Source organism: Pollicipes pollicipes, unplaced genomic scaffold, assembly GCF_011947565.3.
Source record: "Pollicipes pollicipes isolate AB1234 unplaced genomic scaffold, Ppol_2.1 Scaffold_4219;HRSCAF=4965_pilon_pilon_pilon, whole genome shotgun sequence".
NCBI classification, from domain to species: Eukaryota; Metazoa; Arthropoda; class Thecostraca; order Pollicipedomorpha; family Pollicipedidae; genus Pollicipes; species Pollicipes pollicipes.
The window spans coordinates 4,325,580-4,341,704 of record NW_023596448.1 but is presented as its reverse complement, the minus strand read 5'-3'; the positions used below and the strand labels follow the sequence as shown (position 1 = coordinate 4,341,704).

The 16,125-nt window shown below is 57.8% G+C and overlaps 1 protein-coding gene across 1 annotated transcript in view; it reads left to right on the top strand.

Annotated features, from left to right (window-relative positions):
• Positions 1–826: 826 nt before the first annotated feature.
• The window catches only part of LOC119095525 (myosin heavy chain, non-muscle-like), a gene marked incomplete in the record, with an annotated part of 72,904 nt that continues 57,605 nt past the window's right edge, over positions 827–16,125 (top strand). The window contains 1 exon segment of the mRNA XM_037218373.1: positions 827–1,363. Within this exon segment, the coding sequence (XP_037074268.1) occupies positions 1,010–1,363 (354 nt within the window).

The window sequence follows — 16,125 nt, the reverse complement described above, 5'->3', positions numbered from 1 at the left end:
TGACAACAGTCGTCGAGAAGGGTGTTCATTGCTGCCAGGTGGATGGCTGTTAAGTAAAATGCGCGAAAGAGCATTCGATAATGCCTTTTGAAGTTTCCCCTCGTTGAAGGTGGTTTGGTCATATGGTTTAGTGTGCCATCCAATGTTAATAAAACGCACACTTCCCCTCCATTGTTTATCGCATCTTTTTCTCGCTCCAGATGTTTGTCTTTTCACCGCCGTGTTTCTTCAAAACGTTTTCTTCAAAACGACTCATACGTTATCAGTTCTGCGATTTAGTTTTCAATTTGCGCAGTACTGATGCGGTGCATTGTAAATTAATGCACACTGTGCACAAGTGGCGGTCCACCCTAAATCGATGAGGTGGCTGCCATAATAGCATCCCAGAGCGGTCAACAGGCTTCATGATGCTGTATTAATTGCACATAATGTATGAAGTGTAAAACAGAATGCGTTAATGGTACTTTAAAACAAATTACGCGCGCCGTGAGTGGATCCCGAGTGGATCACCAACATCAACGAAAGGTGTATCAAATGTCATCGTGACGCATGGTGCGCGAAGCGTCCCTCATGGGGCCTCTTCCACCCATGAAAGGACTCTAGCCCCACGATGGCTTATGTTGTCCTTATTTCCATTCAGTGTAGCCTTACCTGGTGTTAGAGCTCAACTCAGCATTTAGTCATATGCTGGCGGTCTATTCCGTTTGACAAATTTCCTGGCTTGATGAAGAATTTCCTTCATATGGCACTCAAGGGTGAGGCCGATTTGGTGGCAGCCATTTCTCCGCGTCACTCCCGGCGGCGAAGTCCACTCGCGTTTTGTTGCCGCGACGGGGAGGAGCCGAGCGGTCCGCCGGCCGTCCGGTACACGATTTCAGTTCATTTGGCGTGGCAGTGCGTGAGGGAGTGAACGTGTACTGGTGTTGTCTGTTATTTTAAATTAATTTTACTATATTTATAGGTTGGGGGAAAGCTTGTGTTTGCTTAGAGTGAAAAGTAAAGCGGCAAAATGGCGACAGACATTGACCTTAGCGATCCGGATTTGAAATACCTTACCGTTGATAGAAAATCCTTCAACGATCCAGCTGCTCAAGCAGAATGGACCACAAAACGTTTGGTATGGATACCACACGAAACACATGGATTCGTCGCGGCTGGAATCAAAAAGGAGATGGAGAGGGGAGATGAAGTGGAAGTGGAAATCGCCGACACCGGTAAAAAAGTTCTGGTCAACAAAGATGATATCCAAAAGATGAACCCACCGAAGTTCAACAAGGTGGAAGACATGGCAGAGCTGACTTGCCTGAATGAGGCTTCGGTCCTGCACAATCTGAAGGACAGATACTTCTCTGGCTTGATCTATGTAAGTACTCGATGTGAATGTGGCGAATGCGGCGCGATGTCGTTCATCGTATGTGGGCTGATACCCGTTGACCACATGAGACGCCTTTCATAGGATACCACAATTTGTGTGTTTTAAGCAGTCAACCTGTGGTCTGAAGGATTACCTTTCATTTCAAGGTTTCTGTCACTCAAAGTAGCATGCATCAGTAATGACTTGATGGCTGGGTACTGTAGGTATAGCTTGTCAACTAATGATGCAAACTACAGTGTTAGGAATGGATCCACCCTCTGATGTTTCCCAGTTGGATTTTGGGCCTGAAGGCTTATTTTTGAAAGGCATTGGCTAGAATGAATATTTTCTATATTGCAATTTTATGTGGCTTATTCTAATTAACTCCAAATTATTTGGGTATCTTCATGTGGCATAACAATAATTAACAAACAATTCTTGACATTTGTCTCATTTAGTGCTGGCCCTGTGCAAGCCTCTCCATAGGGATGACCACCAAATTGCATGAGACATGCAAGATTTTGATATCAAATATTGTTGATGTGTATTTACATTAGTTATAGTCACTGTTCAAGTGTAATTATGCATGTGTCCAAATTAAAATGTGAATGCCATAGGTAATGTTATCACTGCAGCTATTGCAAGAGCATCAACAACCCATGATTGGCTGATGGCATTAATACTACATGGAGCAGGTCATAGGCACAGTGGATTAAAATATGATGGCCTTGCAATTTAATAGGTCTTATTTCTTACCTGGAGATGCTCTCATATTTCTTTGAGAAATGGTTGCAGTTGAGTTTGGTGTTTCTGATGGTTTTCAACCACAGAATGTCTGTAATATGATTGTTCTCTTCCCAAATTGGAGGTTAAGCCCAGGAAGCTATCCTTTTCATTGGTCAAAGCAGGATTGGATCTGCTCAGCGGTATATCTACATGGCCTGATACTCGCTTATTTGATTTGGCTGCTTGTTATACTGTTCATTGTTTATTTGTATTCAAGCAGTGTGTCTGATTGAGCTAGCAGCTGTGCCATGACATTATTATCATATTTTTCTCAGAGCTGTCACCAGTGTGGTTTAGGACAAGGAACTATTTTCCTAGGGGGTTAAAATGGCCTCTTTTTGCCCCTGGCACAAGGGAAATCATGTGAATTATATTGTTTTGTCTCCAAAATAAATATTTTGCCCTTTCCAGACCAATTCCCCAGAGCAAACCTTCTCCTGTATGAAAGCCTGGTGTTGCTCCTGATTCTGTGCTGTGGTTTGACACTTTATGATGGCTGTTTGATGTCCCCCATATGTACAATTTCAATCACTCCAGTGTTTGCAGTTACTGAAATATATAAATAATTGTGTTCATAAGGTCCCCATAATTATGGTTGCACGCTTTGTTTTCACTGAAGGGTATGACCTGGAGCTTGATGCAGGCAATGACACCTTCATTTTATAGAAACCCATTTATGGTGTGTTAGGAATGAAAGCTTGGCATGTTGGTAAAGGTTCCAAATGTTCCACTATCAGCGCAGGCCATATCTAGCTGGAACATGGTAGCATGTATCATTATGTCACAGATCAAGTGTGCAGTGTATTGCATCCTTGGAAATAGGCATTTGTGGAATGTACACTTTGGTATGTTAGGATTTTTTGCTGGTGCTCATAGTTTTTTCGTTCGCCCGCTACGCTGATTTGCCGGACTTGCATCTGGCTTGGCAGCGGCTCGCGGCTGATACCTGGCAGAGGTTGGTCTCGCTCTGTGAGATCTGTCCCTCATGCACGGACATCTGGCGGGGCAGCGGCTCGCGGTTGATACCTGGCAGAGGTTGGTCCTGTTCTGTGAGATCTGTCCCCCACGCACGGACATTTGGCGGGGCAGCGGCTCGCGGCTGGTACCTGGCAGAGGTTGGTCTCGCTCTGTGAGATCTGTCCCCCGCGCATGGACATCTGGCAGGGCAGCCGAATGCGTTCATAGTTGGTCGTCGCTCGCTGCACAGTCATGCTCACCCGGAGACGCTGGGGCTGATCGATGTGCTTGTCTGCCGCCCCGTACCGGCATCCCGTGGCCTGGCATCGGAACGGAGCCCGGGTGCGGTGCGGCACGGCACGTTTGGTGGTGGCCTGTCGCCCCGCGGAGCGTTCCGCCGGGCCAGGCGATCGGGTCTGTCGTGGCTTGGGGACTGCTGCGGACGGCCGCGCTCCAGCCGTGGCCCGCCGCACGCACGCCGCCACCACGGGATGAGCCGGCTTGCGTGCCGCGCCGCCCGGCCGTATTTGGCGCGCGCATGCCCTCAGAATTCATGTATTCATGGTATCAGTGACCGTGCCGTTTTGGGCCGGCGTGCGGATGATGGTATCGTGGGGCTGGCTCGGCAGAGTCGCACGTGGCCGCACTGCGCCGCGTCGCCGGCCGTGCCGGATGGGCTGCTGCCCGCACGTAACAGGGCGACGGCACCGCCAGCGACGGCCTCCAACCGGCCGGCCAGGCGCTGCCGCTGCCGTCCCAGGGGGCGACGCGTCGCGCGGGGTGCGGTCCGGTGCGATGGTGACGGCCGGGCGGACGGCTCCGTGGAGGGCGGTCACCTCGCGGCCGTGCCGGTCTCGGCTTGAGGACGGTGAGACGCACGTGTTTGGCTCACCTCCGCTGGGCGATCGCGCTTTGGTGGTTTGGGCACCTCGGTCCGGCGCGCTCCGCCGCGCTCCGTCCTGATCGGTCGCCGATGTCCTGGTCCCGCCATCCGATGTCCTGGTCCCGCCATCCGATGTCCTGGTCCCGCCATCGATGTCCTGGTCCTGCCATCCGATGTCCTGGTCCCGCCATGTGGTCCAGACTTGTTTTCCATGTGGACCTGGGAACTGAAATTTCACGGGGCGATATGCGCTTGGCAAAGGCACAGGTGCCCTCCGAATCGTACCATTCCGCTTTGTGCCCATTGCGAGTCGCACCTCTTGGGTGGGGTCATTGCTCCATTTCCTCGTGCTGAGTCGGGCGCCCAGCACCCGTGATATTATCCAGAACACCTGCCACGTGTGAAGCGGTTCTCTTTTTCACTCGACCGTCTTCGATCAACATTCCTGACCATCAGATCCTCCCTTTGTAACGCGACGCGTTGGCTGGCCCCTCTCACTTCATTAGTTTCTCCGCATCTCTCCCTCTCGTCCTCTTTCATCCATCTCTCTGTCAATCTCTTCATCTCTGACCATGTAAAAATCCATTATCGTCGACCGTCCGCCGGCGCTCTCTCCGGCGCGCGCGCTGTGACCTCGCGCCCTCGCCGTCCCGCGCCGTGTTGACCCGGCGCCAGTGCGTCACTTTCGCCACGCGGTGACAGCACGCCCCGTACGTCCGTGACGCGTCGTGCCGCTCCGCCGGAGACCCGGCCCCCCGTCCCGCATACGCGGTCAATCGCCTTGCCGATGTCGACGTCGATCGGTGCGGGCTGCGCGGTTTGGGGACGCTGGCTGAGTGGGTGGGTAGTAGGGCTGTTCTTTTTGAGCTGGTCGCTGGGCGGCTGACGATACACCTCTCAGTGGGAGGCCCGTACAGTGACGCACGCTGCGGGGCGGGCGCTGCCGGGCGGCGGGACTCGGCCCACCGACAGCGGCAGTGTCGTGGCGGGACGGGATTCCGCCCCTGGAAGAACCGGCCCCGCCGCCGGCGCCGCACGGGCTCGTCGGCCGGCGCGGCTAGGGCCCAGGGCGTACGGCAACCGCTGCCAGCGCCGGGCGGCAGGAGAGGTCACTGCGAGATGAGATCCGCGATGGAAAGTCCTCAGAGCGCCGCAGACACCTATGTTAGGATTCGTGGATTCTGCGGTTACAATCGACGTTGTCTCCTTGTCTGAGAAGCGAGTGGTCACAAAGTTGTGTGACTTAAGGTCGGATCGGATATTTGCTGGAACGATCTCGACTGGCCATTTCCGTTTCAAGTCATTGTATGATGACGACATCGATTGGCTTTCCCCACGACGGAACAATGGCCACGCGGCTGCGCAGGAGCCGCATTAGCGATGCTCCGTGCGACCGGCTGCGGTTGACACACTGACACTGGGTAATTAGCACCATTCCAAACCGCAGCTGTGTTGCAGTGCCTGTTTTAAGGCTTCGAGACGCGCCGGTTGGTAGCCAGCGCGCTCTTAATTAGTGTGCGTCGCGGTCGATTGAGCTGCGCCGCGACTGCGCCAGACATGAGGCGGTCCCGGCGCGTGTGACGACGCTGTCCTCCCCGCGCTGGTGACTGTGCGCCCCTGACCCGGCCGGTGCCGAGTCGGAGCAGCACCGCCGCGACCCCTGACCCGCCTGCACGGGGCCGCGATTGGGGCCGTTGGGTCGTGTCAGGGCTCGCTGGCCCTACCCTCGACTGCGGGCCTCGGCTGGGGCGGGGGCGGGCGATGGGCGCGCTGCACTTGGAATGGTCCGGGCTCGCTCGGTCGGCGGTGGCGCGCCGGCGGGGAAGGAGGCGGCCGCGCGTGATGTCCCCTGCTCAGACGGGCTTGGGGCTGAGGAGGACGGGCCGGGCGACGCGGAGTAGGTGGGAGTGAGGGGAGACGGACCGGGAACGTGGAATCGGACCGTGGGTGCCTTTTCCCGCCGGCCCAGCCCGGCCGCGTCCCAACGGTGCCACAATGAACCTCCCACTCTCACTGGCGCTTCATTGCCGTTTTTCCCCTCCACTTGCCCTGGGACTACGAAGGTTTTTCGGCGGGCGCGCGGAGGGTTTTTGGAGTCCGTCGCTGGCGCTGATTGATGCCGACCCGGCTGTTTCTTCCTACCGGGCCTGCTGTGCCCGCCTCCAGCCACCATTATCACCGGCGTGGATTCCAACGACCGCTTCTTGTGCCGTGCATGGAGGCGTTTTTACCCAGGCGGCGCGTTTAGCGGTAGTCGACCCGTTTTGCTTGCCGATTGCCATCGCGGATAGGCTTTAAACGGCGCTGTAATTGATCGCACCGTCCGTAAGACGGTGGGGCCCGCCGGCGGTTTTTGCGGCGCGCTCGGTCGGGTCGCCGCGTCGCCTGCACCTTTCGCCACCGGGCGCGAGTGACACACAATGAAGTCGCGGCCCGTTTATTTATCCAGCGGGCGTGGTGCGAAAGCGGCGCCGGAGGCGGCGGCCGCGCCGCGATTGGGAGGGATCCAGCGCCGGAATGCGGACATCTGCTGATGCGACGCCGCGGGACGGCTCACTGGCGGATGTGTGCTGGCCGCGACCGCCGGATAGCCGTGCGATAGGCGCAGGGCTAGCCAAACGAAGAGTCGTAGGATAACGCTGCCCGAGCAGGCCCGAGCGTTTTGCGGGCAGGCCCGAGCGTTGTACTGAGCTGGGCCGACCTCTGTGCTGAGCTGGACCGACCTCCGCTGAGCTAGGCCGACCTCTGTGCTGAGCTGGGCCGACCTCTGTGCTGAGCTGGGCCGACCTCTGTGCTGGGCTGGGCCGAGCGCAGCACTGCCGAATTTACTCGACCCCATGAGCGGTAAGGCCAACACGTAATGACTATATGAACCTGGCTAATGACGCTCACCAGCTGTTCTTTGACATGCTTAAATAAGCACGCCGGCATGGGGAATGCCTCTGCGGGTGCCGCCACGTCCGCCGTGCTACGCTCCGCGGCCGGGGCAGGTCCGACGCGTCGCGGGCCTCCTCCGTCCCTCTTCCCCAGCCGGTCCGTTATCCCTTCTGCGGCGGCGGCGGCGCCAGCGCCAGTTCAAGTACAAGGCCGGCGGCGACGCGGCGCCGTGTGCGAACCAAGGCCGCCGCTGCGCCCCCCGGCCCGCGCGTCGGTGCACGTGGCGGGCCGCCGGCTATTCTTAGCCGTCGCCACGGGCCGCGGCGGTGGACGGACCGGCACTCGGGAGCTAGCGCGGCTCCTGGACGCCATTGGGCCGACTGGAACTGCTGAACTGGGGTCGAGGCTGGTGGTGGTGTGAATTGTGGTACGCTCGGTGGGGCGACTGTCGGGGGTGGGCGCGGTCCTGTCGCTGAGCAGGCGACGGGCGCTCCCAGTGAGCTGGCGTTGAGGGGTTGATGTAGCGCTGCCGTCGGGAAAGGCGGCTCGTTCACTGCCTTTCAGTCCGGCCGGGCAGTGGCTAGCACGAGCAAGCTGGTGCATGTGTCGGCACCCGAGACATAAACTCACGGCCTGAACCGGTGCTGCAGGAGCCGGATCCAAACCTTCACCTGCCCTGGCCCGGCACTGGCGATAGGCCCTCTGACCCGCTCTGGGAGATGACCGCGTTCATTGACGTCCGTGGCGAGGTGGCGTCCTCCCGAGCTCAGAAAGATCCGGCGGCCGTCGCCCATCCTCCGCAACTTGTGGATGATGTACCGCCGTATGCCCGGCCATTAGTCGTGCGTCATCCCTCGACGTCGGAGAATGACCCGAGGAGGTGACCTCTCCGGTAGCCAGGTTCGAGTCCATAGCTCCTGGTCTGTGAAGCGGGCCAGCGGTCAGCCGAGCCTGCAGCCAACCAAACCGCACAGTATCCAACCCGCTCAGTTCATAGAATCGACACACACGGCTGGCACATGTTTGGTGTACTTAGACGGCTGCAGCCGCGCTGCTGCGGGGGACCGTGCAGTCGTTGGTTTAGTTAATCAGCGTGGCATGATTATTTTCCTTTAGCTCATCACATTGTGTCATATGACAGATGTCTGCAGCGTCTTGGAGTCAGAATAATAGCCCCAGGCCTGGTGCTGATCGTGCCTTTGTCGTGATGACTGTTATCATTGGTTGATGGCCGTTCGACGCGATGCTACACATAATTTAACGATTCTTCGTTCCATCCATTTGTGTAGCCACTTTAGGTGGGTACGGGGCCATGTCGTCCTAATTTTGACATAGGTCAGGTTGTCCCCGCCAGATTCAGGCTGACCCCGCCCCCAATCGTGATATGCCCCTCCCCCTCCCCAATGTCAGAGACGTGGCTACGCCCAAGGCTACTAGAGCAAAAGGCTGCGCAGACGTGACGTCACCATGGGAGTAAGGTTTGGTAGCCCCCAGTATGGTCTTCGGGTGATGCGACGAAAAGTTTGGTAGATACTAGTCACATGATTAAAAACGGAGATTTGAGCAATGAACTGGATGGCAATCCTGCTCGAGGCTTTTATTTTGATGCGATGTGAATATATCTTGCACATTTTGCATTTCAGACCTTTTAAAGGGAAATCAGTGCTAGGATCTGCTTCCAAAAATAGATCCTACAAACCACGTTTTCTAGCTCCAGCACCCGCGCCATATTCGTCGTGGCCAACGCGCCTCAATCTCTGTATGTAACGCGTTTTTGTAAAGAGTTCCCCAGCTGAGATTGTTTCATTTAATGGGCTAGGTCGAAACAAATCGGTTTATGGAAATATTTGTATTCACGCCAGCCCGCAAAGAACAGCATTTCCACGCCGCCGTGGTGTCTCGTGCCTTAGTCCCATGATGACATCGCAGCATCGTTACCCAGAATGAAGTAATGCTGGGCTTGGCTGCACCATGGCTCCACTCGGTTGTTTTCCTTGACGTGACACAGCCTCGTGCCATCGTGCGAGCGACGCCTCCGCCGCCTGATGCGCGGTCACCGCCGACACCTGACCGTGTCCGCAGCGGCACCGGCGTCTCCGGGCGCCGCCCTGCGCTCGGCCGGCAAACGGGGACGCGGTCGGGCCCGGCCCGCGGTGCCGGGCCGCGCTCGCGACCGGCCGCCGCGGCTGCCCCGCCACACGAGACGGGCTGGGCGGCTAAACAGCCACGACGGCTGATTAAACGGACAGGAGCGGCCGGTGGGAAGGGGGCGTCATGGCCTGCCTGTGGGCGGCGCCCTCCGATCGCGCGCGGTGTTACCGCCGGCTGGCACGCGGCGTCAGCTGTGAATGGCTTGTTGATCGCTCTCGGCCCGGACTCTCGCCCGGGCCTGGCGGCGGACGGAGGTCACACGGGCCACGGTGCACCCTCCCCCCGACCGACCCCGGTGGACGTGCCCCGCCGATGTGCCCCACCCCCACCCCCACCCCCGGCGGCGGGGAGGGACCGCTGGCGAGCGGCGGCCGACCCGTACCTGGCGGCCCTCCGCTCCGCCGCCGCCGCCGCCGGCCTTCGTTGCACAATGCACGGCGCGACCTGCATACCGCGCGGCTCTGCCAGATCGCCTTATAAGGCGCGCCGGCGGCCGGCGGCGCTGGTGGCTCCTGCGCTCTGCCCGCTCTCTCTCTGCGGGCGGCGCGTCAGCTGACCGCTCGCGCCGCGGCGGCGCGGCTCTGCCGTTGCCATGGAGACGCCCCGGGACGCCCCGCCTCAGCGGATCGCCGGTCGAGTGGTCGGGGTCGCGTCCCGCCCCCCGCTGCGGTGATCATGTTTATCGGGAGACGGCCCATCGCCACTGAACGGATGCCGATGATAGGAGGTATCGCGTGCGTACGGCGTTTATGGGTCAGGTTTGGAGCGCACTGGGGCCGGCCTGTCTTTTGGTGTGACCAAAACTGTGGGGGCTGTCGTCGCTAAATTGCGTGTCACGATTCGACCTGTTTGTCAAAACTCGCGCCGATAATGTGCCGTTGACGTAATCAGCGGGAAATCTGCGAGTGGTCTCCCGCCGCCCATCTGCTCAGGATCGACTGCGACTAGGCCTCAGCCACCGGCGTTTACCGCGTCGATCGGCCTTAACCACCGGCCTGAACCAGATCGACCAGCCTGAACCACCGGCCCTAGCCACGGACCTCAGCCAAATCGACCGGCCTTAACCACCGGCCTTAACCGGATCGATCGGCCTTAACCATCGGCCTCAACCAGATCGACCAGCCTAAACCACCGACCCTAGCCACGGGCCTTAACCAGATCGAGCAGCCTGAACCACCGGCTCTAGCCACAGACCCTAACCAGATCGACCGGCCTTAACCACCGGCCTTAACCAGATCGACCGGCCTTAACCACCGACCCCGCTGTCAGGTAACGGCTGACGGCGACGCGACGCTGGCCCGCCGTGGGCGGCGGGCCGCTCTCGACATGTGAAACCGCGGTACATGGAGCAGGGTACTGCCTGCTGCGCTCTGTAATGCCACGCCACTTCAGGCCAAGCATTTCGCTGTAGCAGGAGGTACAGGATATGCCTGCGCCATACTCGGTCGGGCTGTGGTCGAGCTCCAGCCATTGGTCGCTATCTGCGTCTCCATCGCGAGCCTCGCTCTGCTTTTCACTTAAACATTCGCAGTCCGAGCTTTTTGGGTCGGCGCGGTATGCCCAAGTCTAACGGGCGTCAAGCCAATACGCTTGCTTAAGATGCTCCCGTCGATCCCGGAGGCCGATGCCTGTCAAGGGCGAGGGCTGTTCAGGATGTACGGCGGGAGAACCGCCGTCGGTGTGGGCCGGACCTTGGCCCGCGGCTCCCCGCCGGTCCTCCTGCGCCAGCCGGCGTGCCGTCGCCGTCCGATGGTCCGCTGACGCAACGGCGACCGCCCTGCTGTCGTAACATGGCAGCCGGCTGGGGCCAGCGCCGGGCTCTAGGGAAACGGAGGCAGCCACTGGTGAGCAGCGAGATGACTGACTGCCCGGCCTCTGACTATGGCCGCCCGGCCTCTGATTATACCTGCCTGGCCGCCGACTGATCGCCTGGCCTCTGACTATGGCTGCCAGGCCGCTGTGCCGGGGCCGCCGGCACCGCCAGCCCCGGCACAGCGGTGCCGGTCACTGTTGGCTGTCCTGTCTCGGCGCTGGACCGCGCTGGCCGGCCAGCCGTCCCTGCGGCGGAGGAGCCGGCACCGCCAGCCCCGGCACAGCGGTGCCGGCCGCTGTTGGCCGTCCTGTCTCGGCGCTGGGCCGCGCTGGCCGGCCAGCCGTCCCTGCGGCGGAGGAGCCGGCGGCCGGCGGCGCCGGCTCGGCCCACCTGCCGGTCGCCGAACGGTGACGGACGGCTGTTGTGACGGCCCGGACGGCCGACGACGGGCGCCTTGCCGCGGCGAGCGCCCGGCGGCGGCTTCCGCCACGTACCGGCGCCGCTTCTTACCGGCGCCCGATCGGCCTGCTCTGCGAGTCGGCGCGGCGCGCTGAACGGTGGGAAGCGGGCCGGCGTCCCGGCGGCGTGTGTTGTGAGCTATCGAACGGGGGGTGGCGTTCGTGTTTTGGGATGCGCTGTAGGGCGCCGTCGGTGCTCTGGTTGGCAGCCGGGGCGCGGTCAGGCGGCGCCTACGTGGCGTCCCACAGTTCGTTCTCCGACGGCCGGTGGGGGGGGGGGGGGGGGGAAGAGAGCATGGATTGGCTGGTGTGGTCAGCATTGAGAGCTCTCAGACGCGAGGAATCGTTCCTGTTGCTCTCCTGGCTCCTCAGAGGCTGCACAGACTGCCTGGTTGAGTGTCCCCGGTCGACACCGGACGCAGCATCTGTGGCTGGGTGTGTCGCGCCCGAACATGGCTGTCTGCCTGCTTCGAAGGGAGGTGGAGGCAGACCGAGATACGACAATCGAAGGTCCCCAGATTTTTCCGCCCCCGTGCTGCTTCAGCGGCGTGCGCGCTAAGAGACCGGCAGCTGGAACGCACCCAAGTACGAGTGGCTTGTTCCGCCCCACGCGAGGGAGCCCACTACCCCGGAGTGAGCAGGCGGGCCGGGCCAGCTCGGGCCGGCCGACGCCGTCGTCGCCGCTGCCGCGTGCGCATCACGCCGCTTTGTGCGGGCCGGCGTTTTTGGTGGCGGGCGTTTTTCGGGTGACCTCAATCGGCCGTCGGTGGCGGTGTGTTGGCGTCGGCTGGTGTCGGGCGGCCGGCACGCCGGCTGGTCTCCGCACGCCGTGCCAGGAGTGACTCAGAGAGAGAAAGAGAGAGGGTTGGGTCATCGGCTGTCACGGATCACGTGGCGAAGACTGCTGGCCCGGTCCAGAACCCGCTGGTCGTATTGAAGTGCGCCGAAAGCGGGGTATTTGCATGTGAATGCACGTCTTCCGTGCAGATGCCGGTGGCGTTCGCGCGTGACGAACTCCCGGCGAGCGTCTCCGTCGAATGGTGTATTACTGAAATGGTAATTTTACTCGAGCGACCATGGCCCGTCTTTCATATCTCATTCTGGCATCAAGCCACCGCCAGTTGACCGGCTATTGCGGAGTGCACGCCCTGCTGTAGTGGAATGACGCCCGTCCTTGTCCTAGTCGGCACGATGGACATGAAGGTGATGAAGTGTCACAACGCACGTGAACAAAGTAGACTTGACCTGCGGATCAGTAGACCTCACCCAGTGATGTCCGCACCGACCGACCTGCCTCTCTCTTGTCCCCCCCCCCGCTGGTGACCCAGCCGGGGGCGGGCGCGCGGGCCTTCCGCCGTCGGCGCGCAGCACCGACGGCGAGGGCGGGCCGGGTCCACCGGAAGACGGCCCGGTCCGCTCCGTCCGCCCGGCCGGCCTCTGTCCTGACGACGCATTTACCCGGTTTACATGGGCAGCCGAGGATAATTCGAATTAAGATCGGAACGGATCATGCGACGTTAACCCTCTCGGCGAGGGGCGTTTACATGGGCGAAACCGGCTTTACGTCGGATTAACGGTCGATAGTTCGATCCCGCTTAGTTCGAATCAAGGAACGGATTATGGGCGAAAACTGCGCTTTTGAGGCGAACTGAACAAAACAAGAAGAAAAAAGCAGGTACTCTGCGTATGGATGGCGAATGTCACGAGCCATGGTGGGCGCGAGACAGCTTTGAGGGCGAGGAGGAAGATGGACTCCGTTGGAAAAATGATATGTGCGGGACTCATAGGCTTTATAGCTACAGCACAAGCCATAACACTTGAAACACAAGAGTTGCGCAGTCAGCACTGCCAAATCTGTCACATAAGCAGTGTTATATGCAAATTTTTACTAGCGGGAAACTTTGGCTAGCAGGAAATCAGTATTTTCTTGTATTGGCCAATGACACTCACAAACTTACCACACTCATATCAGTATGCCACCCAGCATCATGGCATCTACTTTGCGCAGCCCAAGAAACACGTTACCTACTCCCACACTAATGCATTTATGAGCAGCCTGCAACAGTGAGCTAAGCTACAGAAATGACTCATGAATGCTACATAGTTAGTGGCAAAAATTGTGTAACTATGTTGTCTTTCCCCATCCAAAGCATCATCAGTACCTGAGGGCAGCATTGCCATTTAGACTTGGCATGGACTGGCAAGTCAGAATGCAGCTATTTGCTTTCTTGACATAATAGGGTTGAAATACTGCTTTGATACCCTTGCAGTCAACAGCATTGGCTGATATGGACTGATGGCTTGGTGGCACAAACAGCTGTGTTCGCACAGTCCAAAGATCATAACATGTGAACCAGCCCCAGAGCTGTCATGACAAAAGCAATCTGGGCTCAAAATTCATAACAAATGATTAATTATAACAACAGCTCAATTATCCAGCCCATGGTTTGCAAAGATACATGTCACAAAAAAGCACCAAGGTAACATATTTACTCACCAGTACAAAAATGGGCAATGATGTGCACCACAGATGTTCTCTGCACATCATGTGGCATTATGTTAGGTTTACTTAGTTTATGCACTGTTTTCTTCCACATGAAATGCACAAACCTGGATTTGACAGAGTAATGATGACAGCTATTTTCATCCAGTGCTCACATTTGCTTTCTTGACATTTTGGGACCATCACTGGGCAATTTTGGTCCCATCATTAAAAATAGTTCACATTCTGCACTGACTGCAATGATCTATTGCCTATATTTGTTGATCCTTTGCATCATGCAGGAATTATTGAGTTACCTATCTCACACACATTAAACCGACCAGCAACAAACAGCCTAATCGCATCAAAAACATATTCCAGCCCCCGCTTCCTTGCCATTTGGTCTACCAGTGTGATGTAACTTCATATTTCCTTGACGAGCCAGTCACCAATATCCAGCACATCCCTCCTGCCAATAGGTGGTCAACCAAATGTTCAAGTCACAGGAGGAATGTCTGCAAAATCAATCCTGGGGCATTTATGTATTCACTTAATGAAAGAAACTATTGGTACTTCCTGCAAGAATTGTTGAACAGTTGAAGTACCCACCTCATGGCCTGCACACACCCATCACAAAAAAGCACCAAGGTGACATATTTAATCACCAGTACAAAAACAGGTGATGATATGCAACACAGACATGTTCTCCATGCAGCATGTGCCATCGTGTTAGGTGTTAGTTTATGCACTGTTTTCCTGCACATGGAACACACAAACTTGGATTTAGCAGAGTAATGATGACAACTATTTTCATCCAGTGTTCACATTTGCATTCTTGCTGTTCTGACCCCGTCATTGCGCAATTTCGGTCCTACCATTAAAAAAGTTCACATTCCGAGCTGACTGTAATGATCTATATTTGTTCATCCGTCATATCATGCAGCAATTTTTAAGCTACCTTTCTCACACAAATTTAACTGACAAGCAACCAGCATCCTAATTTAAGGAACATCTGCAAAAACACTCCTGGGGCCTTTAGGTAGTAACTTAATGAAAGAAACTTGGAGGCATTCTCTGCAAGAATTCTGAGCAATCCAAAAATTAAAGTGAGAACAAGTCAAAGCTATATAAAATGACCATATTACCTCCATCTGGCTTTTGGAAGCATGGAGCCTGCCCCAGATGTAAATTAATCTAACCTCTAGGCGGAAAGATAACACCAAACACCGCCGACGCCTGCTGTCTGCATAGATCACGCGCCTAGCAAGGCTAAATTACGTGAGCATTTCTGTGCTGCTAGCCACTCAAGGCCCCCAATAATAAGAGTAGTTTTAGCAGCATGGTGTCAACTTCACCTTCTTTCTCTTTTCCTTTACTATCTTGGACTTGGACCGTCTCGAGCAATAGCTAAAAACCCGTGGAAAAGCGGCAACACCAAGCAAAGCTGAAATGGCCATGGACAGAACTGCGTGCGCCAGGCATTTTTCTTTTTTTTTGTTTAGACAGCTGACGGCCGATAATTCGGACGAAATCCCTTCCTGAACGGATGATCCTCTCACGGGAAGGGATTTCCTCCGGCGCACGATTCGAATCAGCGGAACGGCGCGTGAGTGTATACATGGGCCGGATAGTTCGGATCGAGGACGGGTCCCGGCTCAATTCGAATCACAGCTGCCCATGTAAACAGGGTAATTGTGTCCGACCGGCCCGGGCCGGCGGCGGCCGCCGGCCACCGGCCGCCCAGTCGACCAGAAACCGAACGGAGCGCTCGCCCGGAGACGGCCTGCGATTGCGGCTGTCGGAGCGGCGGCCTCTCGGCGTCGCGGTTTGAGGACGGCCGCGCTGCGGTCTGGTGTGTCATTGGCCCGGTTCGACGGCGGGCGACCCGAGCAATCCTGGGTGACCCGGTACGAGCGTCGCGTGCTCCGGGTGACCTGGCTCGGGTGACCTGTGACCCGTGTCGTGACGGGGGCTGTCACAACTCGAGTTGCCGAAGCCTGGGGTCGTGTTGTGCCCGGGGCGCAATCAGCAGCGTAATGCGCACTCGTACCACGTCTTCCCGGACGAAGAGGTGGAGAACTACGCTGTTTTGCGCCGCTGTTCGTGGTAACCCCGGCGTGCAGTCCGCAGTTCTTGCACCGAGCCAGACTCGCCCCTCTCACACGTCCGCACGGACACGTCCTGGCCCACGTCCTGGCACAGCGGCCCCTCCCGCGTGTCCTGGCCCGGCGGCCGTGCCCGCACGTCCTGGCGCAACGGCTGCTCTCACACGTCCTGGCACAGCGGCTGCTCTCGCACGTCCTAGCAACACGCCTGCCGTCTGGCAGCGGCGCAGCGGGCGTGTGTCCCTGGACGTCCTCACAG